This window comes from Panthera uncia, chromosome F2 (genome assembly GCF_023721935.1).
Source record: "Panthera uncia isolate 11264 chromosome F2, Puncia_PCG_1.0, whole genome shotgun sequence".
Classification (NCBI taxonomy): Eukaryota; Metazoa; Chordata; class Mammalia; order Carnivora; family Felidae; genus Panthera; species Panthera uncia.
This window is the reverse complement of record NC_064812.1, coordinates 8,547,988-8,575,508: the sequence shown is the minus strand read 5'-3', so window position 1 is coordinate 8,575,508 and position 27,521 is coordinate 8,547,988. Positions and strand designations below refer to the sequence as shown.

The 27,521-nt window shown below is 51.7% G+C and overlaps 2 protein-coding genes across 2 annotated transcripts in view; one reads left to right on the top strand and one right to left on the bottom strand.

The window, feature by feature from the left end:
- NDRG1 (N-myc downstream regulated 1) overlaps positions 1-27,521 on the bottom strand; it is a 188,394-nt gene that overhangs the window by 92,767 nt on the left and 68,106 nt on the right. The gene's annotated exons all lie outside the window — the stretch shown is intronic.
- Positions 203-26,201, top strand: LOC125924931 (glyceraldehyde-3-phosphate dehydrogenase-like). The gene is made up of 2 exons (XM_049633746.1): positions 203-266; positions 25,780-26,201. The coding sequence occupies exons 1-2, from the start codon at positions 203-205 to the stop codon at positions 26,199-26,201; spliced, it is 486 nt and encodes a 161-aa protein (XP_049489703.1).

Below are 27,521 nucleotides of genomic sequence, written 5' to 3'. Positions count from 1 at the left end.
CCGTTTTGCTATGTGCTCAGGAAGCAGCACGCGAAGAAATCCTGGGCCAGAGCAGGCGCTGAAGAGACAGCGGTCGTGGCCGTTCTCCAAGGTTGTCCTGAGCAGGCACCCATGGTTTACATTATGTCCCCAAATCGCCACAGCCACCCAGAGGCAGATCCCCTTACTGTCGTCACGGACGAGGAGACTGAAGTTTAGAGCGATGCAGGAGCCCGAGCGCGTGGTGGTCCCGGTCCCTGGATTTCTAACCCCCTGCGAGCTGGCAGGTGCTCCTAAAACACGAGGCTTGAGCACGGACGCTCATCCCCACTGCCCGCCGTCCGTGCAAAGGTGTTCCCGTGAGGGCCCAGAGAGGCTGACTCGGGCTCGTGTGGCCCGCGTCCCTGTCCTTCCTCCACGTCCGCCTGCCACCGGCTGTTGAGAACGTTCACGGAGTCGATTTCTGCCAGGCGGGGACGGGCCGCTCACTTCCACACTGCTTGTTTTACGACTTCCACTTACACACTGAGCCGGCGTCTAACCAGACAAGGCCTGGCCCAGCGCACCGCCTGTGGGATGACGAGCGCGTCTGCTGGGCTTTGCAGAGGTCCCGTGCGACGCCTCCTGTTGGCCCAGCCTGCCCGAGGTGCCTCTAGATTTCGAGAGGACACAGAGCAGGCTGGGAGAGGTTTCCTCCTCGTCCCCCTGGGCCCTTCCCTCGAAGTGAACTGACACAGAAGAAGGGCGGTCCTATGTGTCCTATGGGTCTCTGGGCCCACGTTGAAGCTGTGTGACCTAGAGCAAGTTACTGAACGTCTCTGAGCATCACTCGTCTTTACCTGAGACAATTCCGCACACCCACCTGGGTGGCGAGGAGTAAGAAGATAGAAAAAAACAAAAAAAAAAACCCAAAACCAAACACCAGAAAACAGTGCCGGCAGATGGACAGTACTTGGTTTATGTTCACTTCTTTTCTTGTCCTCACCGTTGGGGGGGAAAAAAAACCCAAAAAACAAAAAACGATCTTATCAGTTCTTTTTTTGGACATGCGTTTTGGTCTGGAGAGGCATGTGTATGTAAGATGCCGTTCCTGGGAGTGTGATACGAATCCGTCTGCCACGTTGTTGCCTGCTTGTGAGTCCGGACGCAGGCCTTCCTAGCTGGCCGTCCTAGCGCATGATTCAAGCTTACGGCATTTATTATGCGCTACTGTAAACCCCGCCTGGCACGAGGGGCTGGGAGCTGCGGAAAACCGGATGCCTTCTGCAAGAGCTCACATTCCAGTGGGGGAAGGCCAGCAGCTCCGGCCAGAACGGACATCCCCAGGGAGTCATGATTTCAGACTGTGCATTCTGGAAAAGGTGGCATTTTGGGTGCCCCCCAAACATGAGCAGGACCGCTGTAAGCAGAGGTAGGAAGAAAGGCATTCGGGCAAAGGGAATGGCTGCAATGTCAAATCTGTGGACGTAGAGGGGCGCCTGGGTGGCTCAGTCGGTTGGGTGTCTGACTCCGGCTCCGGTCATGATCTCACGGCGTGAGTTTGAGCCCCGCGTCGGGCTCTGTGCCGACAGCTCGGATCCTGGAGCCTCTTCGGCTTCTGTGTCTCCCTCTCTCTGTACCTCCCTCACTTGTGCTCTGTCTCTCTCTCTCTCTCAAAAATAAATAAACATTAAAAGATTTTTTAATGGTGGAAGTATAGTGTGGAGATATTGGTTTTTTTTAAGTTTATTTATTTTGATGAGAGAGAGAGATAGAGAGCTGGGAGGGGCAGACAGAGAGAGAGAGAGAGGGGGAGTCCCAAGCAAGCTCCTTGCTGTCAGCACAGAACCCGGCCCAGGGCTGGAACCCCCGACCCATGAGACCATGACCTGAGCCGAAACCAAGAGCTCAACCCACTAAGCCACCCAGGCTCCCCGAGATATAGTTTCCAAATGCTCGTGACCTTCAGAATCACCTGGGGAGTGTATTAAAACACAGATCATGCAACCAAGATGTCCTTCAGTAGGGGACTGGATAAATAAACCGCGGTCCATCCAGACAATGGAACACCATTCGGCGCTGGCAAGAAATGAGCCACCACGCTGTGAAGAGACATAGAAGGACCTTAAATGCCCGTCACCAAGTGAAAGAAGGCCGTCTGAAAAGACTATGTACTGACGGTATGATTCCAGCTCTATGACATTCTGGAAAAGGTAAAACTGTAGAGACAATGGAAGGATCAGTGTTTGCCTGGGGGGAAGAGGGGCTAGGCAAGTATGAAGAGTCAGACCGCAGAAAAATTTTAGGGCGGTCGAACTATGCTGTAAAATGGTGGACACACGTCATTATACATTTGTCCCAACCCGCAGAATGTACCGCACCAAGAGGGAGCCCGAAGGTCAACTGTAGACTGTAGGTGATCATGGTGTGCCAGTGCGGGTTCATCAGTTGTAACAAATGTATGACCCTCAAGGCACGACCCTCGCGGGGGGATGTCGATAGTGGGGGAGGCTGTGCCTGTGTAGGGGCAGGAGGTATGTGGGAACTCTCTGTTACTTTTGCTCAGTCTGGCTTGTTTGAAGCTAAGCTTGCAGGTGCCTGCTGAGCCCCACCATGCGCGGTGGGAGCCGCGGACCCTTGGTCCCGTGAAGAGAACCGTCTGACGTGCTCCATGATCTTTGCCCGGCTGGGGCTTACGGTCATACGTGGCACTGCACGGCCAGCTGCTCTCTGGCCATCGGGGCACTCTAGACAGGACTCTTGTAGGTGGGATTTGCTGCCCAAATCATGCCCATTTCAAGAAAGGTCTTGTCTTAACCAGAACTCCCCACGGTGTTTGAGGAACAGGTTGCTGTAGAGTTGACTTGCCCAGTAATAGAGGGTTATCCGGTCTATTTGTTGGAATACAAGGTCGGCTGTCACGACAGAGACCAGGACTAACCAGGACCGGAACGAGATACAACTTTCTCTCTCTCTCACGCCACAGTCTGGGTTTGGGCGGCCATGGTTGAAGCCCATGTCGAGGAGAGAGGACCGGCTCTTTCCCGCACTTGTTCTGACGTCCCTGGGGTGTTGCTTCAGTCCACAGAGTTGGCGGTGGCTCACCATCGGGCCCCCAGTTGCACAACCCACGGGGCCACTTGCACGGGACCCAACGAGATCAGGGCTTCCCGGACCCATGTAACATGGTGCCGCCACTCTCCGCCACCTCCGTGACGAGGAAAGGCGAGGAAGCGGGAGGGCAGAAGACGTGTTTCCCCTTCAAGACTCGCTCTGGAGATTGTCCATCTCGCTTCTGCTCACAAACCACACACCACGGCTTGGTCACATGGCCTCGCTTGGAAGGCCGTCCGTTGTTTGCCGTGGACGGTGGGAAGGGATTCGACCGTCGCGATACACCATCTTGGATCCTGTCCTTCCGGAACATTCTGTGTGTCGTGCTTCTTTCTAACGTGTGACACTCCACCATCCTGCTTTCCTCCTTCCGCCCACCCGCCTGTCCCTCAACAGTTTTATCTAGACGACATCGGGTTCAGGCGAAAACCGTGGATGGTTCTCAAGCAGGAAGCAAAATCCCTCATGATTCATGTATCCTGGATGAGAGGAAGCTTCACTTTTTCACTTCAGTGAAGGTAGAAGTGACAGGGAGGGGCTGATGGCACTTATCTCAGGGCTTTGTGCCTTCTTTTTTTCCCTTTCTTTCTTTCTTTCTTTCTTTCTTGGTTTTCTTTTCTTTTCATCTCGTTTTTTTTTGTTTTGTTTTGTTTTGTTTTGTTTTGTTTTTGCTGACCTTACCAGCTCCTTCTCTGAGTCACTGTCTGGGAACCCAGCACCTCCTTATTAAGGAAGGGGTGATTCTTGGAATTAGCTATAACTTCGCGTGACCTGCAGGAATCAGGCACAGTGTGAACTCCAGAGACGATCACCTCTCTCAGGAGTCAGCCAGTCCAGATGCGGTAATACCCTTTTCCCGAAGTGAGAAGCCTGGGCCCCTTGGTAATGATGACGTTTTTTGTTCTGTTTGTGGGCAGGCAATTACTTTTAGTGCCCGTGTTCTTTTCCCAAATGAAAATATCCTATTTTCTTTTTTCTGATGCACACGATCTGCACCATTTATCAACCTTTCCTATGAATTGTCCCATCCCTATATGTAAATCTAGTTGTGCCGGGTTGACTGCAATATAGAAGAGAACGAATCCAGGCTGGGGTCTCTGTAGAGCTGTGTGCCCTCGGGGAAGTCACTTAGATTTGCTGAGCCATTGCCCTGCCCGAGGGAAGGCCAGGGGGGCAATAATTGTGGTCGGTTCCATAATGGCCTCCAAAGAGATCAGATCTTAAATCACCGAAACTTGTGAATGGTCCCTCATACAGCAAAAGGGATATTGCAGATGGGATTAAACCAAGCATTTTCTGAGGGGGAGATCACCCTGCACTACCCAGGGGGGCCGTGAACCCAATCACAAGTGTCCTTGTGAGGAGTGGGTGGAGGGAGATTTTGGCCACAGAGAAGGAAGTGACGCGACCACAGAGGCTGAACTCAGAGTGGTGCAACCATAAACCAGCCATCGTCAGTAGCTGTGCTCAGCAGGAGGAGGCAAGGAACAGATTCTCCTCCCGGATATGGGCTCAGCCCTGCTGACACCCTTATTGGGGCCCAGAAACTGCCTTGGGCTCCTGGCCTCCAGGATTATGAGAATAGATGGCTGTTATTTTAAGCCAGCCAGTCGGCAGTAGTTTGTTAAGGTGGCCCTGGGAAACAAACACGATAACCATCAATCACCAGATCCCACGGGGGATCTGGCCCCACCCCGTCCCGCTCAACCAACCAGAACCGCCAGGGCGGGTGGGCAGGTGGCTTTTTACTGAGCTCCTGGACATTGCATGGGGTCGGAGATTCCAGATTCCATGCCGCAGCTTGGCCTTCCCGGCTGGCCCGAGAGGTTATGACCAGTCCAGAACCCAGGGGAACCAAACAGAGAAATTCTCCCGACCAAGAAGGCCGGGTGTCTGGAGGCAGAACACAACAGGCTGGTTTATAGTTTTATCCACGTACGCTGAGCACAGACACGCCACGCACACGTTACGTAACTTACCACCTGTTCCACAGGAGAGAAAACAGGCACTTGAATTACGTGAATCTCCCCCTTGAGTGGATACCCCAGGGTGAGCTCTGATGGAGACACGGCTTCCCTGCAGGGCTGGGCGCTGGCACTCCCTGCTGCCCTTCTCATGCAGCACCCTGCCCGCACCTCTCCACACTTCACCCCCTTCCCCCTGTTCCTCAAGACCCAAACCAACACTAAAGGAATTTTCTCCTTCCTCCCATGTCCCACTTACCAGGGCTGGGCCAGGCTCCTGAACTGCTTATCTTGGCCATAGGGGCCCTGCCTGCTATAAAATGTTTGCTCACGCTCACCGGATCCCGTGGGGGCAGGGTCTGATAATGGGAGTGAGCTACACCCAAATATCTCAGACGGGAAGAGGGAGGCCCAGGGAGAGACTTTCCTCAAGGTCCCTTGAATCTCATGCCAAGCTCAGAGCTCAGGTTCCTGACTGAGTTCCCTGTCCCTGCAGGTAATAAAGAACGCACAGCGGAAAGACTGTGAGGGAGCAGTCGGGACCGTTGGGTGTCCTGTCTCCCACCCGCAGGGTCTAATGCTCTCGTTCTGTGCCTACCACTTTCCACTCCTAAGCACTGCCGATCTGTCCTCAGACATTTACTGCGTGTCCCCATGCCCCCCCCCCCCCCAGGCACAGACAGGGCAAAGCCCGGATCCCAGCTCTGTCTCTTACTAGCTGTGCAGCCCAGATGCATAATTTGTCCCGTGCCTCAGTTTCCTCATCTATAAAGTGCAGGCGATAACGTCGAATTGCAGAGGGTCAGAAATAAGGCATGTGAGGCACCCAGTATACCCTAAGCACTCAATAAATGACAGCTGTTATCATTCCTGAAGTCATGAAGAGGTCTGAGGTCCCTGGGAAGTCCCAGGGACCCTACAGTGTCTTGCTGGTATGTCACAGACTTAGAGACGCTGACAGCTGGGGACTTTTCCCATGTGGGGGGAAAGCGAGTCCAGACCCTGCTGTCGCATCTGGCTCTGGTCAATAGCCGGCCGGCAGGTCCACGTGCCACAGGCCCATCTCTCCAGACCCCGACTACGGCAGCAGCCTTGAATGTGCGTGTGATTCTCTCCATTTTCCAAACGTTCAGGGAGACCGTGTCGCCTGCCTGGGTCCCCTGGAAAGTGGGGAGCGGCAAAGAACGTGAGTCCAAGCTTCCCAATTCCACAGACTTGTTGTTTCGGCCGTTTCTAGACCCCACGAGTCCACTCTGTGCCTTTGCATGTTGGCCATGCCGCTCCTGAGCTTGGGACACCCTCCCCGCCTTCTGGGCTCTTCAAGCCCTGACATTTTCTGCAAGTCCCAGCTCACAAGGCCCCTCCTTCTGGAAGCTTCCCTTTGGCTTCTGGGGCAAAGTTTTTGGTTTCTTCTCAGCTCCCACAGTCCTTTGCAACGGGTTCTATTACAGCCCTTATCTTAACCACCATAATTACCTGTTTAGGTCTCTGTCCCATGAACTGCGTGCAGCAACCCAGGGGCCAAGGCCTGGACTTGAGCAGTCGGTCTGTTATCTCCAAGACTCGTATCCTCCTCTGCCCTGGATTATAGTCATTTACATTCCTGCCTGGCTCCCTTCTCTGATAGTCTGCGTTTTAAAATGGTTTTGTTTATTTATTTTTTACAGTTTATTTTATTGATTTTGAGATAGCGAGTGGGGAAGGAGCAGAGAGAGTGAGCGCGCGAGAGAGAGACAGAGAGAGAATCCCAAGCAGGCCTTGCACTGTGGGCACAGAGCCCGACACGGGGCTGGAACTCATGAACCAGGAGATTGAGGCCTGAGCTGAAACCAGGAGTCGGCCGCTTGACTGACCGAGCCACCCAGGCGCCCCTAAAATGGATTTAAAGTCATTTCACTGTAGTTACCCAGTGCTTTCCCCAGCAACAAGTCGGTTGAGGCCCCCACAGTTTCAAAAGTGCAGGTGCAGGAACCAGGCAGGCAGGGCACAGTAGTGGCTCTGGGAAGGGGAAGGGGGAAGGGGGAGGAGGAGGAGGGAGGGAAGAAGAGGAGAGAGAGAAAGAGGAAGAGAGAGAGGAAAGAAGGCGGGGAGGTCGAGGGAAGGAAGGAAGGAGTGCAGGGATGCTCCCGGTGGCCAGACGTAGTTGGCTGAATAATGACCCACCAAAGACATCCACGTCCTAATCCCCAGGACCCAGGAATACGTAACTTTACGTGGCACTGGATTTTGCACAGATATTTAGATTAAGAATCCTGAGGGGCGCCCTGGGTGGGTCAGTCTCTTAAGCGTCCGACTCTAGACTTCAGCTCAGGTCAGGATCTCACGGTTCTTGAGTTCGAGCCCCACATCGGGCTCTGCACTGACAGTTCAGAGCCTGCTTGGGATTCTCTCTCTCTCCCTCTCTCTCTGCCCTTCCCCCTCTGGCTCTCTCTCTCTCTCAAAATAAATAAATGAACTTGAAAAAAAAAAGATTAAGGATCCTGAAATGGGGACATCCATTGTCCTGTACCCTCGAGGTGAGCCCAGCACAATCACAAAGGTCCTTAACCAGGGAGGCAGCGAGAGGTGACGTGACTACTGAGGCAGAGATCAGCATGGCTTCTAGAAGCTGGAAAAGGCAAAGATACGGATTCTTCCCTAAGGCCTCTGGAGGGAGTGTGGCCCTGCCGGTACCCCGAATTTGACCAGTAAAACTCGGTTCAGATGTCAGACCTCCAAAATGGTAAGATAATAAATTGGTGTTTTAAACCGCTAACGTTCTGGTAGATTGTTAGGGCAACATTAGGAAACTACCACATGGTCTGGCTCACCTGCCCGTTCCCGGATGCAGGGCTCGGGGAGGAAGGGGTAGGCATGGAGTCCGGTAGAGGGTGGGTCCCCAAGAGCAAACGGGAGCACCTTTACCGGAAGAAAAGGAGGGATGGGAAGGGAGAAGACACAAAGACACAAAGTCGCTGCGGGATTCCTTTTACGTGAAGTGCGGCGAAGGCGAACTGGCAGAGGGAGAGGCGGAGAGCTGGGTTAGTTCAGGGGGAAGGGCAGATACTGACCAGGAAGGGGAACCCGGGTGTCTCTGGAAAGCAGGGGACGTTCTGGCTGGATCTGGTGTACCTTCGAAACTGCCCATTTTACAGATGAGGAAACAAAGGCCCACGTGGTCGGGCGCAGAGCACGTGTTGAGCAGCTGAACCAGACCCAAGCCGGTAGGCCAGCGCTCTGCACCCCGCTGACCCCCTTGGGTGTCCTGCTGGCCGGGAGGAGCCCAGTGTCTCCTCGTGTCCTCTCTCTGATGTCAGTTACTCCTCCGGGACTCCGGGGATAGGGAGTGGGTCTCCTCTCCTTTGGTGGTGTTTCTAGGCTCCTGGAGCCCGCGGGGAGCGCCCTAAGCCTGGGTTCACCTCTCTGGATCCTGGGACCCACCTGGGGTCTCACCGGGAATTGCTCTGGAATCACAAGACCTCCTGGGCGAGTGGACACCATTCTCAGCATGCCCTTTGCCACCCATTCTCTTTCATTCATTCAACAAACGTTTCCCGAGGGCTCACCAAGCCCAGAAATTGAGGATACAGTGGAGAACAAGCCCATGAGGGCGCCCAGCCTCCGTGGAGCCTCTCCACCAGACCAGACGGAAGCCTTTGGCCATCTCCCTGATACTGGCCCGAAGCAGTCTGGAAAGAACAGGCCAGAGAAGGTATTTTTTTGTTTTGTTGTTGTTGTTTTATTTTATTTTTTTTTAAGGTTTTGTTTTAACTCTTCCATTGACTTGAATTTTTTTTAAGGTTTTATTTTAATTCCAGTTAGTTAACATACAGTGTTGGGTTAGTTTCAGGCGTACGATCTAGGGAGGGCGCACTTGGGCACATCGCCCGGCGCTCATCGTGACAAGTGCACCCCTCAATCCCCTTCCCCTCTTTCCCCCATCCCCCACCCCCCAACCCCCTCCCCTCTGGCAGCCATCAGTGTGTTCTCTAGAGTTAAGGGTCTGTTTCTTGGGAATGCACACTGGTGCGGCCACATTGGAAAACAGTGTGAAGGCCCCTCAAAAAGTAAAAATAGAACTACCCTGCGAGGGGACCGCTGGGTATTTACCCGGAGCATAGGAAAACACTCATTCAAAGGGATCCATGCACCCCTATGTTTAGAACAGCGTTATTTACAATACAGAAAGTGTTATTTAGGCTCCTTTTGCAGACGTGTAAACAGCAGCTCAGAGAGATGGGAGCCCAGGCCAGGGTCACTGCAGCTGGAAGGCGGGCCTGGCACTCAACGCCCACCTGCCTTGGGATAAAATTACAGGTCTATCTCCCCTCTTGGAACTGTGGGCTCCGGGAGGGCTAGGGCGGGATTGGCGTCCTTGAGCCCCAAGAGGGCCCTTAGCTACTGCTTGTAAACCTGGGTCTTTCTCCCCACTGGTGCTGCTGGGGCAGAGAGAGAGAGCTGGCGCGGACAGGCACCCTCCCTCTCCCCTGCCTGCCTCAGTGGGACGTGCAGCCCTGCACACCCCTCCCAGGAATCCCTCAAGGCCAAGAGGTGACTCAGCGCCTTGCCAGATGCGGGGGCCCAGGGCAGGGCAGGGCTCCGGGGCGGGGCAGCCCCTCCCTCCTGGCTCCTTCCTACCACACCTGCTGCTTCCAGCTCTTTCCACTTTCTTGGCCACCTCCGCACCCCCCCACCCCCACCCGGGTCCTGTCCTCCATCTGACCAGCCATCGTCACCCCCTGGGCATTAAGGCAGTGCAGGGGGATGTGGGGGGTGTGTGGGGGGGGTTGCTCTGCCGAAAGCTCCACACAAGCCTCTTCCTGTAATCCTCTCTGCAATCCTCCCAGGCCAGAGTGGGGACACTGAGGCTCAGACTGGGGCCATTACTTATGCAAGGAGCTGAGATTCGAACCCAGCTCAGCCTGACCGCAAGACAGGCCAGCCGGTTTCCAAAGACTTCGCACGAAGAAAAGCTTATAAAATATCTCCATTTTTAATTATTAATTACATATTGAAATGATATTGGAGATGTTGGATTAAATGGAAATATGAAATCTGAGTCAAGCTCATTTCCTTCTTTTCATTGTGTAAACATGGTTACGGGAGCATTTTCCGTATTAAATTACGTGTGTGACTTGCGTGATAGTTATGCTATCTGCACCCTGACTTTGTTTAAAAAAAATTGTTTTTAATTTTGTTTTTAATATTTATTTTTGAGAGAGACAGAGAGTGAGTGGGGGGAAGGGCAGAGAGAGAGGGAGACACAGAATCTGAAGGAGGCTCCAGGCTCTGAGCTGTCAGCACAGAGCCCGAAGCAGGGCTTGAACTCACAGACCGTGAGATCGTGACCTGAGCCGAAGTCGGACGCTCAACCGACTGAGCCACCCAGGCGCCCCAGATCTTACATTTTTAAGTGGTAGGAAAAAATCCGAAGAAGAGGTAACATTTTTCGTGGCAGAGGATAATAATGTAGAATTCAAATTTTAGTACCTATAAATAAAGTTTTATTGGAACACAGCCACGCGCATTCATTTCCATATCCTCTACGGCGGCTACGGAGGCAAAGCCGAGTAGTTGCCATGGGGACCGCGTGACAGGCAAAACCTGAGATATTTACTATCTGACTCGTGACAAAGCTCACTGCGCCCTGGTCTCGAGTTGACTTTTTCGGATGACTCACTGTCTTTGGAATATTTTGTATTTTTCTTTCTTTTTCTAAAGGTCACTGCCTCCAAAGGCCAAGATGATTTAGAAAACAAAACAAAATGAAGGGACAATTTCTTCAGCCTGGCCCGGCTCTAAGGGCAGCGCCCGGACGAGAAGAGAGCCCGCCGGCCTGCTTCTTCAGCGTCTGCTCAGGGGAAGGGTATGTAGGTGTGGAGGCGGGCTCAGTGCCAGACTCCCTCCCCCTGACTTCCTTACCTGCAGGGATGTAGTTAAAACCGAATCTCCGAAAGGCCCCAAAGAGCATCAAAGACGAAAAATCTGTCCAGTGCAGTGTGGCTAAGCACATGGGCTTGGGATCAGGCGGATCTGACTTCTAACCTCATCTCCCCACTTCTTAGCTGTGTGACTTTGAACAAGTTACATAACCTCTCTGAGACTTAGTTTGTATTTAGGGGTAAAATGGGGAAAATGGCACTTAACCTGCATTAGTCTGTTGGGGCCGCCATAACAAAGCACCACGACTGGGTGGCTTAAACAACAACAATTTCTTTTCTTACTATTCTGGCGTCTCTAAGTCTAAGATCAGGGTATCAGCAGCGTTTTCTTCTGAGGCCTCTTTCCTGTAGACGGCTGTCTTCTCCCCATCTTTCCTCTCCCCTGTCTTTCTCTGTACTTGTCTGTGTCCTAATCCCCCTTCCTACAAGGACACCGGCCTTATTACACCAGGGTCCACACTCATGACCTTATTCTAGCTTGATCATTGCTTCACAGTTCCTGTCTCCAAAAACGGTCACATTCTGGGGCCCTGGGGGTTAGGACGTCAACATACGCATTTGGGGGAGACGCAGCTCAGCCCATGACACTGCCTCATAGGGTGCTAGGAAAACTGAATGAATTCAGGACCACATAGCACAGTTTCTGGAATATCAGGGAGTCGTTAGGAAATGCTAGCTCTAATTTTCGTTAATAATTATTATTGCTGCCAAGCACCTCGGTGGCCCAGTAGGTTAGGCCTCCGACTCGTGACTTCAGCTCAGGTGAGGAGCTCACGGTTCCTGGGTTCGAGCCCCTTATCGGGCTCTGCACTGAGGTGCAGAGCCTAGTTAGGGTTCTCTCTCTCTCTGTCTCTCTCTGCCCCTCCCCTGCCCCTGCTCTCTCTCCTTCTCTCCCAAAAATAAAAAGAAACTTAAAAAAAACTAAAAACAATTATTATTGCTGCTGTCGTGACGGAGCCACTCCCGTGCCTGGAACAGCACTGACAGCCTTCCTCAGAGTTGGAGGCTTCAGTGGCTTCCGAGTGGCCCCACGGGGTACAGCCCCTCCTCAGTGAAGCTTGTTCACTGCACGACCCCAGGTGACACCATCACATGGTTGTTAACTCTATTCGTATACTGGTCAGGACAATTTTTCTGGCAGAGGTCAGAGGAGAAGACCCCTTTCCTCAAGTTCCCACAAAGGTGCAGTCCGGCCCAGGGCAATGCTGCCTCCTGGCCTCACGGGACGTGGTCTGCGAACACAGGGCAGAGAACGGCATCTGGCACACAGGCAGGCCGTCCACACGCCGTGCTGGATAAACGCGTGGAAAGAATCCCTCTCCCTGATGTGACGCGAGAATGCGAGCTGCACAAAGGCAGGGGCATTTTCTGCCTCTTTCACTGATGTATTCTGGCCCCTACACAGTTTCTGGCACACGGTAGGCACTCGGTAAATAACTTGTTAAATGCTCGTGGGATGAAACAAACGAACTGCTTATGCAGAGTCGTTCTTTCTCTCCTCCCAGTTTACAAGTGTTCAGCACGTACCGTAGAAACTCAGAGCCGGGATACAGGTGTATTTCTTGAAGACACCTGCTGTGTGCTGGGGGCTTCCTCATTCGCTGTAGCCTCTCCTCTTCCCTACCCTAGCTCTCACCATCACAGCCCCGTGGGGTGGATTTTGTGCTGGAAAGAGAAGGGACTCTCAGTCAGATCCAACCATTTCTGCGCTGTCCTGGGAGTAGTAGATTAATAAGGCTCAGCAGAATGTTTGGCACGTAGTAGGCATTCAATAAATGTTACTACGTTTTCCCGCCCCACCCCAAGATAGCTGGAGGAATTCTCTCCATTCCAGCCATGGCTCCACTGTTGGCCCTGGGCTTCAGAAGTGAATGAAGAGAGAAGATACCAAGAACCGAGTTGAGGAAGGGGAAGGGAAAAGGAAACCCCACCCAGGCTGTGTGGCAAGGCCAGAGGTGTCTCAGCCGCTCTGGTGAGCATTTGGGGAAAAGGCAGTTGCCTTCATCCTCATCAACTGGGGGATGCGTCAGGCCTCAGCCCAGAGCCCCAAAGCTGCAGCCAGGGGTCACAGGTGGCTTTGGGGAAGCCGTGTCCCAGGACAAGGCAGAGCTGCCTGGAGCTCTGGGCCTGGAGGAAACGCTGGGCACCCAGGGCCCAGAGCTGAATGGGCCCTTTCTCTTTCTGTAACAAACACAGGCCTTGTTCGTAGGTTGGTGTGTTTGTTTCCCTGGGCGGTTTCTGTTCTCCTTCTCCCGCCCCGGGCTCAGCCTCGGGCAGGCGCCTCCAAGAGCTCTGGCTTCGAGAATTTCTACAGCATTGCTCATATCCTTTCTGCTTGGAGAGCACCCGGGGGGGTCCAAGAGGAAGCGAGAGGTCTTCACCCTTTGCAAATTTATTTGGGAAGACAAAACCTGTCCAAGGAGCAAGGACTGTTTTGGGGGGAATCTCTCACGGAGGCCCAGGTACCGTCCTGGGGGTTTGGCATGGATTCCCAGGCTAGCATGCCAGAAGGACACAATTAGCCACACGACAGATTATGTCACCACCCTGCTTAAAACCCTTCAGGGCTCCATTTTATTTGCTCGAAAGAAGAGATCGAGGCTCAGTGCTCAGTGCCTTTGTAGCTACGGTGGCCGAATTTGAACCCGGACCCATCTCCCTCTTTCTGCCCCCAGCCTCGGGTTGGGTCCCAGACTCAGTTTCTGCACCATCCGGTTCAGTCCCCAGCTCCCCGACTCCTTTATTCACTCCCGCTTAGACACAGGCACAAACTCGCCCCAGCTCTCCGGGACTTGCTTCTTTCCTCCGTAAAGCCGAGGTTACCGCGCCGATACCTACCTCAGCGTGTGCGGTCAAGACGAAATGATTTCCTTCTGGGGAAGCACTTAGGCCACGCTTGGGCAATAGATTCCAGCTGTCCATGGTCCCTCATCCTCAGAGGAAAGCCTCTGGGAGCCGCTCTTGTTATTTCCACTTTACAGATGGGGCCGACCCACTAGGTCGCCGGCCGGAAGGTCCCCTACTGCTAGGAATTAAAGTTGGTGTAGGAATTAGCTCCTTTTTGCAGGTGCTCCCCACTGGGGCCCAGCCTGGATGGAGATTGTGCAAGGAGGTGGGGGTGAAAGCCACTTCCTGACACCCAGATGTGCAGAGGACCAGAAGGCAGAGGAATGCTGGGCAGGGGGCGTTTCAAAGGAAGAACGAATACACACGCCTGGCTTGTGGACCTTGAAGACGTTTGCCGGAGCCCCGATGTCAGCACCTGTTGCTGAGCGTAACTTAGACGCCACAGATCATGCTGAAGGTGAGTGTGTTGATAGGGGCAGCAGCAGAGACTGGAAAGTTCCCCCACATCTCTCTTGAGTCTCCTTCCCATGTTTCTACACAGGGCCAGCCTCACCGACTCCTACCGGCTTTTTCCCCAGCCTCCCGTCCCTCCTCTGCTGGGCTGTGCAAAGCAAAAGGCCTCCAGATAAAGGCAGATCTGCCAAGGTCAAGGCCCCTCCTGTCCTTGACCGTACCCACGTCCTGGGCGCTCACCCAGACCCAGAAAGAAACACGGTGGCAGGGTTGCTCCAGGCATTCTCTAAATGCGACGATCTCCCTCTGGGCGAGAGGAGGCACCCAGGAAGAGAAGAACCACATGACAGGGACTAGACAGGTCAGCATAAAGCGCCCCAAGGACAATCCTGGGACCTCCACTTGTGTCCTGGGGGTTCTTGGTGAGTCACTGAGCCTTGGTGAGCCTCGATGTCCTCTTTCAGGAAAAGAGGGCCCTGGGATCCCAGCCTCATTTTGCCGTGTTTCCCCCTAGACCACAAATGTCTCAGAGCTGAGACTGTGCCTCCATCACCTGTGCACCCCCCAGGGCCCGGGCCAACTAGGTCCCCGCATCTCAGAGCCGGCATCTACGGACGTTGCAGAGAACACAGTGTGGCCAAGCACTCCGTGCAGACCTCCTGTTTTGTGCTGCCTGGCGTCGTTACCTCCACGTCGCCCGTGAGAAAGTTGAGGCTTGCGCAGTGCAGTCAGCTTGCTCTAGCCACGGAGTGGGTAGGTGGGAGAGCCGCAACTCACAGCCAGGCGGACGGACTCTAGAACCTTCCGGCTCACCCCCCCCAGGCTGCAGCGGGGCCACGTAGGCTGAGCAACGGCTCCTAGCACTGACTGGGACACTCACCTAGGCTGTTGAGAGAGTGAACATGCAAGGAAGCTAACCTAACGGCTGGTATCCTGTAGGAGCTCACTCGGTCCAACTGCTTGAGATAAAGTCAGGCCTAACCCAATATCCCGAGATACGCAATAAAAGCATCAAGCTCAAGGGTCCTGGATTAGCCCCGGAGGCACAGCGAATCCAGTCCAATAACGTCTTCCCTGCTGAGAAATTGGCTGTTCGCCTCACTTACCGGTGCTCTGTCTGATCCCGGGGTCCCGCTGTCGGTGCAGCTGGGAGGTCAAGGTCGAAACCTGGCTACGCTCACCGGTTTGTGACGGGTAGTTCTCCAGTTACGCGTTGGTTCGTTCAGATTCCGTCTTGGGGGTTCCCCTCGGGGTGCGGGCCCGAGCACGGGTCTGGGAACCCTTTGGGCACGGCCGGACGGGTTGCCCTGCCCCTGGTGAGCTCTGACCCCAGAAGCAGCCACATTTTCTGGAGGTGGCTGTTGCCTGGAGGGAGGAGTAAGGACACCTTCTCCCACCCGCGGAGGACGTACAGTCTACAGGGGGAGAAAAAACGAACCGACTGTCACCATCTCACAGACCAGGAGACAGAGCCAGGCAGCGATTGGCCAGAGTTCCCACAGCAGGTGAGGAAAGAAACTCAGACTCCACCCCAGCAAGGGAAGGGAAGGGAAGGAAGGGAAGGGAAGGGAAGGGAAGGGAAGGGAAGGGAAGGGAAGGGAAGGGAAGACTCCCTTCCACACCCCCAAGCAAGCACGTGATGCACTTTAGCAGAAGTGCCCGCCATGTGCCAATATTCAACAGGCTCTCATTGGAAGTTCCAACTCGTTCTCGAGGCTTCAAGAGGGCAGGACGAGTCCCGTATTGGAGTTTTTAGGGGACACGCCAAAACCCCAGATGGAAAAGACTCTGCGTTGAGGGTGTTCCTATTTCCCTGAGGAAGACTTTCATTTCAGGGACAAAACTATATCTCTGGTAAGATAGAGAGACCAAGGGTCCAGCCTCAATGTGGTGCAGGACGGCGGAAGGCAGTATCTTCTTTTTATGTTTGTTTCTGTCGGGTCTAGAATCGAAAGTACTTCAAGGAAAATGCCCATGGTTCTCATGTTTTCCCACACAGCAGACAGCATCTTGGCTGGAACGGTATTATTCTGGTAGGTTCCCCTCCATGATTCCCTCATAAAGTCACATGGATGAAAATCTGAGAGGAACCCAGTGTTTGTGTAAGACTCTGATCTTGTCCTTGTCCCTCTGACGTAATGAGACTTATATTAGGAAACGGGGGGTGGGGAATGAAAACGTATTCTTTATTTTTCACCTCCTTGTCTTTGTTTGAATGTTTGCATGAAAATCGGCAAGAGAAACAAAAAGGAAGGAGAAGTGAAAAAATTCCTATTGCCGGGAAATGAATACATCCGAGAGGGAAATACAGGTTGGTGCCCTCCTAAGCCTGCCCATTAGATAACGTCCATCAGAGATCAGACAGTTCAACACTCTGTGTTCACTGTCCAGTACTCGTCCTAATGATAGGGTAGGGCATCCCGTCCCTTCCAGATCCGGGGTTCTAGAATCACACACGAGTTGTGTTTGGGTTTTTGGTGTTTTCCCCTCCTTCCTTTCTAAGGAAGGGTCTTAGAGATTGTGGCACAGAATTTAAAATCACACACACCCGGATTCCAAGCCTGACTCTGCTCCTCGGTGACAACGAGACTTTTGGAAATTTGTGTCATCCTTCTGCATCGTGGACTCTCCTTTTTGAAAGGAGAAGGGGTAGTCACTCTCCTCCTCGGGGTCACCGTGACGATGAAATGAGTTGACACGTGAAATGCCTGATTGGCTCATGGTGTGTGCTAAGAAAAGTTAGTTCCTTCCTTCTCTTTTAAAAACCTTTCCTGGGGGGCTTGGGTGGCTCAGTCCCCTGAGCGGCTCAGGTCATGATCTCGCGGTTCGTGGGTTTGAGCCCCGCGTGAGGCTCTGTGCTGACAGCTCGGAGCCTGGAGCCTGCTTCGGATTCTGTGTCTCCCTCTCTCTCTGCCCCTCCCCCTCTCATGCTTTGTCTCTGTCTTCCAAAAATAAATGAATGTAAAAAAAAAAATGTTAAACCTTTCCTAATTGGATTTTTTTAAATTGTAAAGCAATGCATTCTCATTGCCTTTAGCCAGATAACATGGAAGTCTATTTTTTTTTTTTTAATGTTAATCGTCTTGTGGCAATGACCGTTACTTGGTTACCCAATATCTATTCTCCATAGCCTTCTTAGAGTTTTCTTATGTTATCGAGCCTGCCTGATATCATAAAATGTAATATGTTGCAATATAATATCATGCAATTATTGCGGCCAGCTGAAAGACTACATTTCCCAGCCTCCTTTGCAATTAGGTAACGGTTGACAGGACTTCTGAGATCGCGCCTGCGGACGAGGCACAAATAGCTTCCCCCACGTTCCTACCTGGACGAGGCTGCCAGAGCACCAACCACCGTCTCTGACCACAAGTGGCCTTGAGGAGAGGCCATTAGTCAAGGATAGTGACGCAGAAAGACAGAGCCCGAGTTGATGACTATCTAGCTATCTCCACATTGGTTCTGGACCACCTACTTCTCAACTTCCTTTTGTGAGAGAAAACTAAAGCTCCTATTTACTTAAGCCCCGGTTTCCGTGGTGGTGGTGGTTTGAGTTTTCCGCTGAATGGTCCTGGATCTAGTTATAACTGATAAGGCTTCCTCCTCTTCTAGTCTCACCTCTGGACACGACTGGTATTAACCAATCGCATCTGCTCATGAGATTTTTTTACGCTCATGGCAAAGATAGATTTATGGGTGCATGCATATAATTGAATCATGCAGTATGCCACACATAGTAATTGCTTATCGCACACACACACACACACACACACGTGTGTGTGTGTGTGTGTGTGTGTGCGTATCAAGGTCAAATTCCCAGGCCAAGGCACACATATCTCTAGCATCAGCTTTCTACTACTAGGCTATTAAGTTGCACTATGGGTATATTGTAATTTATTTACCAATAAGTAACTCCCACTGATATAATGACAAGCTTTCCACTTGTTTTTCAAATAACATAAACCCTGCTGTAAAAGACATCTGGTACAAATACCCTTACCGTTACTCTTGTATTTTTTATTTTTTAGTGTCTATTTATTTATTGAGAAAGAGAGAGAAAAGCTGAGCATGGGGCAGGGGAAGAGAGAGAGGGAGAGAGAGAATCCCAAGCAGGCTTCCTGCTGTCAGCACAGAGCCTGATGCGGGGCTTGACCCACAAACCCTGGGATCACGACCTGAGCTGAAACCAAGAGTCGGACACGTAACTGACTGAGGCACCCAGGTGCCCCTACAGCCCCACACTTGTATTTTTTAGCAAATGCTGCCACAGTGGGACGACTAGGTCCTGTTCTTTGTCACCCTTCCATACTTCTTCCTTTTACAGATGAAACAAGAGAGACCCCGAAAGCTAATGTGCCAGAGATAACAGAGATGACGATGCCTCCAGAATCCTCCCAATTTTAATCCAAACCCCACGCTCTGATCTATCCAGTGGTTGCTGGAAACAAATATTTGTTGAAAGAATATCCACATAATCTTTGTAAAGATAATTCTCCTCCGGTCTCTGCTTGAACGTATCTGGTGGCAGGAACTCACTACCTTTCTTTTCATCTTTATTTAAAAATTTTTTTTTTAACGTTTATTTATTTTTGGGACAGAGAGAGACAGAGTATGAACGGGGGAGGGGCAGAGAGAGAGGGAGACACAGAATGGGAAGCAGGCTCCAGGCTCTGAGCCATCAGCCCAGAACCTGACACGGGGCTCGAACTCACGGACCACGAGATCGTGACCTGAGCTGAAGATGGACGCTTAACAGACTGAGCCACCCAGGCGCCCCTCTTTTCATCTTTAGAGAATGTCTACAACTAGAATGTTCTTTCTTACATTGTGTTGTAATCTGATGCCATGAAGAAAAAAATTTGTTTGATGTTTGTTTATTGGAGAGAAAAAGAGAGAGAGAAAAGGAATGAGCATGGGGTGGGACAGAGAGAGAAGGGGGACAGAGAATCTGAAGTGGGCTCTGTGATGACAACAGAGACCCCATGTGGGGCTCAAACTCAAGAGCCGTGAGATCATGCCCCGAGCCGAAGTGGAACACTTAACCAACTGAGCCACCCAGGCGACCCCCCTCCCCACCAAACAAATTTTCAATGACACTTTTAATCATGACCTCTGGTAATCATGACTATGAAACTACTACTCCGTGGTCTCAGTTCTGACGCCTGGGGTCCTGGAGAGCTGGTCCAGTTTCCTTTTTTTTTTTTTCTTCTTTTTTAAAAAAAATTTTTTTTTAACGTTTATTTATTTTTGAGACAGGGAGAGACAGCATGAATGGGGGAGGGTCAGAGAGAGAGGGAGACACAGAATGTGAAACAGGCTCCAGGCTCTGAGCTGTCAGCACAGAGCCTGATGCGGGGCTTGAACTCACGGACTGCGAGATCATGACCTGAGCCAAAGTCGGACGCTTAACCGACTGAGCCACCCAGGCGCCCCTGGTCCAGTTTCTCAAAGGACAGGTGGGACCCACCAAGGCAGGCACAGGAAAGGCATTCAGCGCTATCCCCCTGGGGTCTTGGCACTCAGATATTTCTTCTGTATGGAGAATATCCGAGTTGTCAGACAAGAAACATGGCTGTGAGGATACAAAGAACAGTCACCGTTCCTGACCTGAGGATGGTCCCATCCCCTGACAAACCCAGCTTTGGGGGACCTGAAGCCCCCCGGTGATGGCCAAGGGGCACAGTTCGGAATGCTTGGACTCAGAAGAGAAGCACGTGTGGGTGGGGTTGAGGACTCACTTGGGAGAGATTACTGGAAATAACGTTGGCTGAGTAAGTGGGCAGCGGTCTTCACCCAACGGAAGAAATCATTTCCTCTATAAATGTTGATTTGTTTTTCCTGGAAAGGTTTCTTACTCACAAGCACTCGCACCCTCATGACAGTCCTCCCCCTCTCATCTTTCTCTCACGTAGAGACAATATGTAGAAAAACAGGCTGAAAAAACACAATCTCCAGAAGCTTCCTCTCTCCTGACGTTCCAATGAACCCGGCTTGACTTGTTCATCGTCCAATGGGATCACAGAAAGTAAACGTCACTCTTGTAAAACACTGGGTCTTTCAGAGCAAAATAAAAGTTAAAATTCATGGTCAAAATCTGTAGAAATTAAAGGTGAGGCGATAAAAAGGTCAGGCCGCCTTCTGGAGTAGAAACATGGGGTCTGAAGCCAACAGGCCTTGTGTTGGAATCCTGTCACTCATGGCTGGGGGACCTGACCATATGATTTCTCCTAGTTTCATTGCCTGGTGTAGAAGGAGGATAGAAAGTACATAAGTCTCCAAGAGAGTAAATACGATAAAACCACCTCCATAAAGTGCTCGGCCCACTGGCAATGATCAGTGCCTGTGGCTCTCTCTCTCTCTGCTTGTATTTTCACTTGGCACAACATGGGCATGCACGCTGGGCGTACCCGCCCTGTTCTCTCCGGGTGGCTGAGAACGTGCAATAATCTTCAGAAGGTAAGATGTGAAGAAAATGGATCAGAAAAGGCACAAGACTAGGCACAGGGGTCCAACACTTCCCTTGAACCTTTGTTCAAATCCAATGATGCATGGTTGCCCTATGAAGTGACCAAGCCACTGGGTGTGGTCACAAGTTCAGTTCTCCTACCCGACTGTTGGGCTGACCGCGCTTGCTATAAGCCAAGGGATAGCAGGACAGATGCAATCGATGAAGAGGAAAGGCATCAAAACTTGCCTTGTTCTGCCTCTCACCACCTGTGTGGCCTGAGCCAAGTCAGTTAACCTCTCTGAGCATCAGGTTCCTACTGTGCAGAATGGGGCCTCCAAATCCCTCCATACCTCAGAAGGAATTCTTGTGCTATCCAACGTGGATGGGAAATGCTTCATGAACTTTCTGGGTGGTGAGGATGCCAGTGTTTCTTGGGGAGCAGCTCTGCAGGGAGGGAGGATACCCAGTCCAAGGACCCACCGGGAACTTGAGGTTTTCATCTGCGCTTCAGGTGGGGAGGAGGATGCTGATGGCCGTGTAGGTGACATCACTTGGGGGCTGGACTGCCCCCGTTCCACTCCAGCTCACATCAGGCTCTCCCTTTGCCTCCCAAGGTCTTGGTCTCACTTTGAACCAGAGTCCCGAGGCCAGGGGCCCGGCCTGTCACATGGCCTATCAATGATTAGCAGACTGACCCCTGCTTTGGTGGGCAGGAGAGCTCAGGGTTGTCAGGTGTCTGCCCACTGGGGCAAGTGAGGGTGACCGAGGACCTCCTCAGATAATCAGCTGAAGTCTGCCATATGCAACATCCCCCCCACCCCCAAGCAGGACAGCATCCCAGTCCTTTACCATCAAGACTTTTAGTGAATCCCCACCATTGTGCCAACTGTTGATTGGGGGACATTTTTTTTTTTGGCCTTATAATAACTAGTCTCTATTGAATACTCAATGTCAGGTGCTTATATGCATTATTTGTCTCCTTTTCTCCTGGTGCAGACTTTTAAATTCAGTGACACTTCCAAATAAATTTGTACCTGATTAGCAATGCCCATGGGTATTTAAGCTGATAGTACATTTTGTGTGAGACAAGACTTAGTGTGCCCGCAATGCCAAGGACACACGCGGTTTTGGGTTCCCCCTTACGCTCTAAGTCTAAGAAACTGTAGACAGCAGAACATAGTGGTTGCACAGTGGATTACTCTGGCTGCTGTAACAGCGAGCCTTAAAATAATAATGACTTAAAACAAAAATTTAAATTTAATGATCAGGGGCGCCTGGTGGTTCAGTCGGTTCAGCGTCTGACTCTTGGTTTCAGCTCAGGTCATGATCTCATGGTTCGTGGGTTTGAGCCCCGTGTCGGGCTCTGCGTGGACGGTGAGGAGTCTGCTTTGGATTCTCTCTCTCTCTCTCTCTCTCTCTCTCTCTCTCTGTCTCTCTCAAAATAAATATATAAACTTAAAAAAATAAATTTAACGGTCATTGCCATATAAAGATCCCCTGAGTAGGTGGTCCAGGATTTGCATAGCAACTCCACAGTCATCAGAACTCGGACTTCTTCCATCTCATTGCCCTGCAATTCTTGTGAAACTTACATCTCATGTTCCAAAAAGGCTGCTTCAGTTCCACCCATCACATTCTCATTCCATCTCATGAACTGGGAAAAGAAGTTACATATAGTACTTCCTCTCATATCTTACTAACTCGAGTTTGGTCACATGGCCTTAACCCCAAAAGACTCCAGGAAATGCATGTTTTAGCTGGGCATTCTTGTGCCCGGGTGAAAAGTCTATCACTCCAAAAGAAGAAAAGAATGGACATGGGAGGACAACTTGTATCTGTCACAGCGGTGAGAACTTGGACTTGAAAACCTGTCAACTTGACCTTAAACCCCAGCCCAATCACTTCCCAGCTATGTGGCCTAAGGAAAGGGTATTAGTTATCGATTGCCATGTAACAAATTATCCAAAAACTTATCCACTGCAAACAACAAACATTTATTATTTTGTGACTCCTGTGAACCAGGAATTTGACAGGGTGGGGGTGAATGGCGGGGAGGGCAGCCTAGCTGGGTGATTCTGGCTCAAGGTCTCTTTCAGGAGGTGCGGTCAACTCAATGGCTAGAGCTGTGGTCACCAGGAGCTTTGACTGGGGCTTCCAAAATGACTCGTTCCCATGGCTGTGGGGTGGGGGGTGGAGGGGGGTGCTCTGTTCCTTGCCACATGCTTTTCTCCCGAGGGCTGCTTGACGGTCCTCGTGACATGGCAGCTGGCCTTCCCCAGAATGAGTGACCCAAACAGTCAGCAAAGAGGAGGCCACGGTGCCTTTTGGGATCCACTCTGGAAGTCTAGCACCATCATTTCTGCCACGTTCTATCCACTGGATTCACCAAGTGCAGCCCACAAGCACACGGAGGACAATGAGGCTCCACCTTCAAAGGAAGAAGGATAAAAGAATGTATGGGCATATTTTAAATTACAAGGCAATTTCTCCATTTATAAAATAATTTATTAATTTATAAAATAATAGTAACACTCGACTCCTAGGGCTGCAGAGGGGTTTAAAAGAAACAATGACTTCCCCTCTTCTCCTGGGTAGACATGACCTTGCTCTGCCCGGGGACCATCAGTGGTCTGTGTGATAAAGATGCTCCTGAAGCACCTACTACATAAATCTCATCAGAAGACTATGCTCCTCAGGGCGCCTGGGTGGTTCAGTCGGTTAAGCATCTGACTCTTGATTTCAGCCCAGGTCATGATCTCACGGTTTATGAGATCGAGCCCCACACCGGGCTCCAAGTCCTGATATCGAGGAGGCTGCTTGAGATTCTCTCTCTCCTTCTCTCTCTGCCCCTTCCCTGCTCATGCTGCTCTCTTTCTCAAAATAAATAAACTTAAAAGAAAAAAGAAGAGTGTGCTCTTAAAGATTGCTCACGATTGTGAATGTGTGCACTTAAGACCAATGCCACCAATGGTGATGATGAGCATTTCTGTCCTCCAGCTAAAGTAGCACAGGTATAGAGCAGGAGCGTAGACACAGTTTGGAGCTCGTTCCACCTGCCAACTGGGAAGTTATGTAATTGATACGTGGCTGAAGGGGGTGGGGGACTTGAATCCTTTCACATTTGGCACATCGACTGGGAATGGTTTATATTTTTACGCTGCAGATCTTCAAAAATCACACAGTTCACATTCACGTAGAATGTGGGTAGTGTTGTGGGTGTTTATGGATTTGTCTCTGTCACTCGATGAGTTCCCTGAGGACAGAGAATGGGGGCCTCAAAAAGTCAACCCAGTTCTGGAATCCTCAGTTTTCTTCATCTGTACAATGTGGGTGATAACACCCACTCACAGAAAGTCTGTCCTGAAGGTCAGCAGGGGCTCTGTGGAGAGAAAGCCCAGGTGGCCCAACATGCTACAAGTCAAGGGTGAAGGGCAGAACTGAGGGGCAGAGGGAATGGAGAAACTCTTCAGAGAGGGAGTCAGAAACCGGGGGCCAGCTTCAGTAGGTCATGGGTGTGAGCCAAGCCAGGTAGTTCAAAGGACTCCCTAGAAACAGGGGCCGGAAATGGACACCCCGTTGGCTTGAGCTGGAGGCCATTCACCCCCCAGCTGATGGCAGGACACAGAGCTGGGCTTTCGGGTCCTATCGCGGCCAAGAAGCCAGAGACCGGTGGCAACCATGAAACCTGCCTGTGCTTTCCTGAGTTTTGGGTCGAGGTGCTGGCTGTGTCTTGGGCATCTCCTTCTGGAATGTTCTGCGGATGCTGCTGCAAACCCAGCATGTCTCAAATGGGCCTCCTCAGCCTCACCTCTGCACAAAACTGCCCACAGGGCTGGCTTTGTCCCATGTTACCTTCTGGGACCAGTTGCTGAGACCAGTTGGTCTCCCCCCTCCCCCATGCCTCCCTGCTTCCTATCCAACCAGACGTCACATCCTGTCCCATCTTTCTGTGCCTTGTCTCCTGAATTGGTCCACTTTTCCTTTCTCTGGCTGCCTTGCCAGATCTGGTATCTCCTGCTCCATCTGCCAAAGGGCCTTCCTAACGGCAGCCTGGAGCGCACCAATTCACCCGTTGCAAGGCCTTCTGTGGCTTTCTCTGGCACACATTGAAAAGACTTGGCCAGTCAGAAGGAAAAGGACTTCTCGATTTATATTCCACATCGTGGGTTGCTCTAGACGCACACCATTTTGAACTCTACAGGCCAGCTTTCTGGGGCTCTCCTCCCACACCCCCATTCAACACCACGTCCTGGCAAAAGTCCAGTTGGGATTCGCCTTCTCCCCAGGAACCTTCCACAAACCCACGCTCCGAATTCATCTTCCCTTCCCAGGTCTTAGTAGCCCTTTGAACCTTTCTAATATACTTTACTACCCGTCTCCTGATAAATGGTTATTCACATATCGATTTGTTTCCACCTGACTGTAGATCAAGGACTTTAGCTTATTTAATTACATAAACAGTATAGGTGTCAAGGCCAAGACTCAAAATATGGAGCCCTCCACAGGAATGTCCTGGCCGAAGAGAAGCTGTAGCCGCTGAATTAATCATAGCAGGAACATAATAGGCTCCTAATAAATATTAAGAAATAATTTATGGGCGACTCAATAACAAAAAAAGCCCAAATGGGTGCCTGGGTGCTTCAGTCGGTCAAGCGTCTGACTCTTGACTTCAGCTCAGGGCATGATCTCACGGTTCATGAGATCAAGCCCCTTGTCAGGCTTCTTGCGGAACGTGGAACCTGCTTGGGATTCTCTCTCTCGTTCTGTCTCTGCCCCTCCCCCATGTGCATGCGCTCTCTCTCTCCCTCTCTCTCTTCCTCAAAACAAATAAACTTTAAAAAATCCCCTTAAAAATGGGTAGAGGATCTGAATAGGCATTTTTCCAAGGAAGATATACAGATGGCCAACAGGTACATGAAAAATAGGCTCAGTGTCACTCATCATCAGGGAAATGCGAATCAAAATCGCGATGAGTTATCCTCTCAGTCCAGTCAGAATGGGGATGTTAGAATGCTAATATTAGAATTGACCCCAAAACTCACAGATACAGAGAGCAGGTTGGTGGTTGCCTGAGGTGAGGTGGCTCTCTGCTCTTCCCCGTTGGACAGACAGCCGCATCTCCTGGTGCGGTGCCAGCCGCGTCCCCGAGACACGATGGTGAAGGTCGGAGTCAACGGATTTGGCCGTATTGGGCGCCTGGTCACCAGGGCTGCTTTCAACTCTGGCAAAGTGGACATTGTCGCCATGAACGACCCTTTCATCGACCTTAACGACGTGGTCTACATGTCCCAGTCTGATTCCACCCACGGCAAATTCCACGGCACAGTCAAGGCTGAGAACAGGAAACTTGTCATCAATGGAAAGCCCATCACCATCTTCCAGGAGCGAGATCCCGCCAACATCAAATGGGGTGATGCTGGTGCTGAGTATGTTGTGGAGTCTACTGGGGTCTTCACCACCATGGAGAAGGCTGGGGCTCACTTGAAGGGTGGGTAAAATGGGTGATGGTGGTCAAAAGCTACAAGTTTAGGGGATAAAAAAGAAAGAATTTATGAACTGGATTAAATTCCTAACTTTGTCCAGGGTTGTCACAAATGTATTTATCTATTTAGCTTCCTCTATTTCTCCTTCTAGCAAGTTCTCTCGAGTCCCTCCCTCCTAGGAAAAGCATATCTTCTGTACACGATTCCTTCATTTGTTCAGGAAATTTCTAGGAGCATCTACTAGGGGCCCGGCACCATGCTGAATGCCGGGGGGGGGGGGGGACGTGAGTGCACAGAGAGTGCAATGTCTCTGCTTTCCAGAAACCTGGAGCCAGACCTGAGATGCTAAGAACAACAAGAAAAGAAAAGCAGTCACAAAATTCATCGTGACCCAAAGGACAAGATTCCGGAGGGCGGTGGTGCAGATTTCGATGAAGCCGGCTGGGCAGGTACCTCAGCCAAAATCTAAGGGGGACAACGACTCATCCCTGGAGAGTCAGGGGGTAGCATTTCAGGCGGGGGGAGATGGTAATCGAAGGTCTTCAGGTCAGAAGGTGCTGATCTGCTTGGAAGAAGTAGGAGAAGGCCCTGGAGCTGGGGAGAAGCCAAAGAGGAACAGGAGAGGCAGCGATCCCGGCTGCTGCAGGGTTGGAAGCCACTGGAAACCAAGCTTTCTTGACATCTTTTTGAACCGGCCCTCGCCGCCGTGTGTACGATCTTCCTCGTTCCTGGGCTTCCACAGAAGCCACCGACAGCTGTCATTTCTTCTGATCTGGGCCCGGATCTCATACTGAAGCTGCCCCAGCCTCTTGAAAAGAGCCCAGGAATTCCAAGGAGACAGGCAGGTTGGCCTTCTGTTGCCGGTGACACCAGGCTCCCAGCACTCACCTGGCTCTGGGGAGTCTGGGGCTGGCAGACGTCCCCGTCTCTCCTTTCTTCACACGAGGAGGGAAGTCCAATGCCTTTCCACCCTGCAGGGTCTGCCTCCCAGGCTGCAGTGTCCTGGGTTCCTCTCAGAGTGAGGCTGGATTCTAGTGAGGCCCCGAGTAAGAGCCGTCCAGGGCTCCTCCACACACAGCCTGTTTCCAGAAAGCTCTTTCCCCACTCCTGTTTGTTCTGGATGGCCTGCCCCTCAGGCCCGTGGCCTCCACCCATGTCTTCCTCTGGTCTAACCCCGAATGTCCTCCCGAGCTCTCAGAGCCTCGCTTCTCTGGTGCGCGATCGTCCCTCGGGCCCATATGCGTTCTTCCTCGCTAGGTACCACAGGACTTCGGACCGGCAGGAATGGGAAGAGACACGCTGGAGGCTGACGGCACCCCAGGAGCTGCTATGC

Bases quoted from the DNA above. Each gene is read 5' to 3' on its own strand.
- LOC125924931 (XM_049633746.1), top strand. From the start codon at position 203: ATGCAGGAGCCCGAGCGCGTGGTGGTCCCGGTCCCTGGATTTCTAACC. The intron at 267-25,779 runs GTGCTCCTAAAA...TGGTTGCCTGAG, and splicing joins AACCCCCTGCGAGCTGGCAG to GTGAGGTGGCTCTCTGCTCT.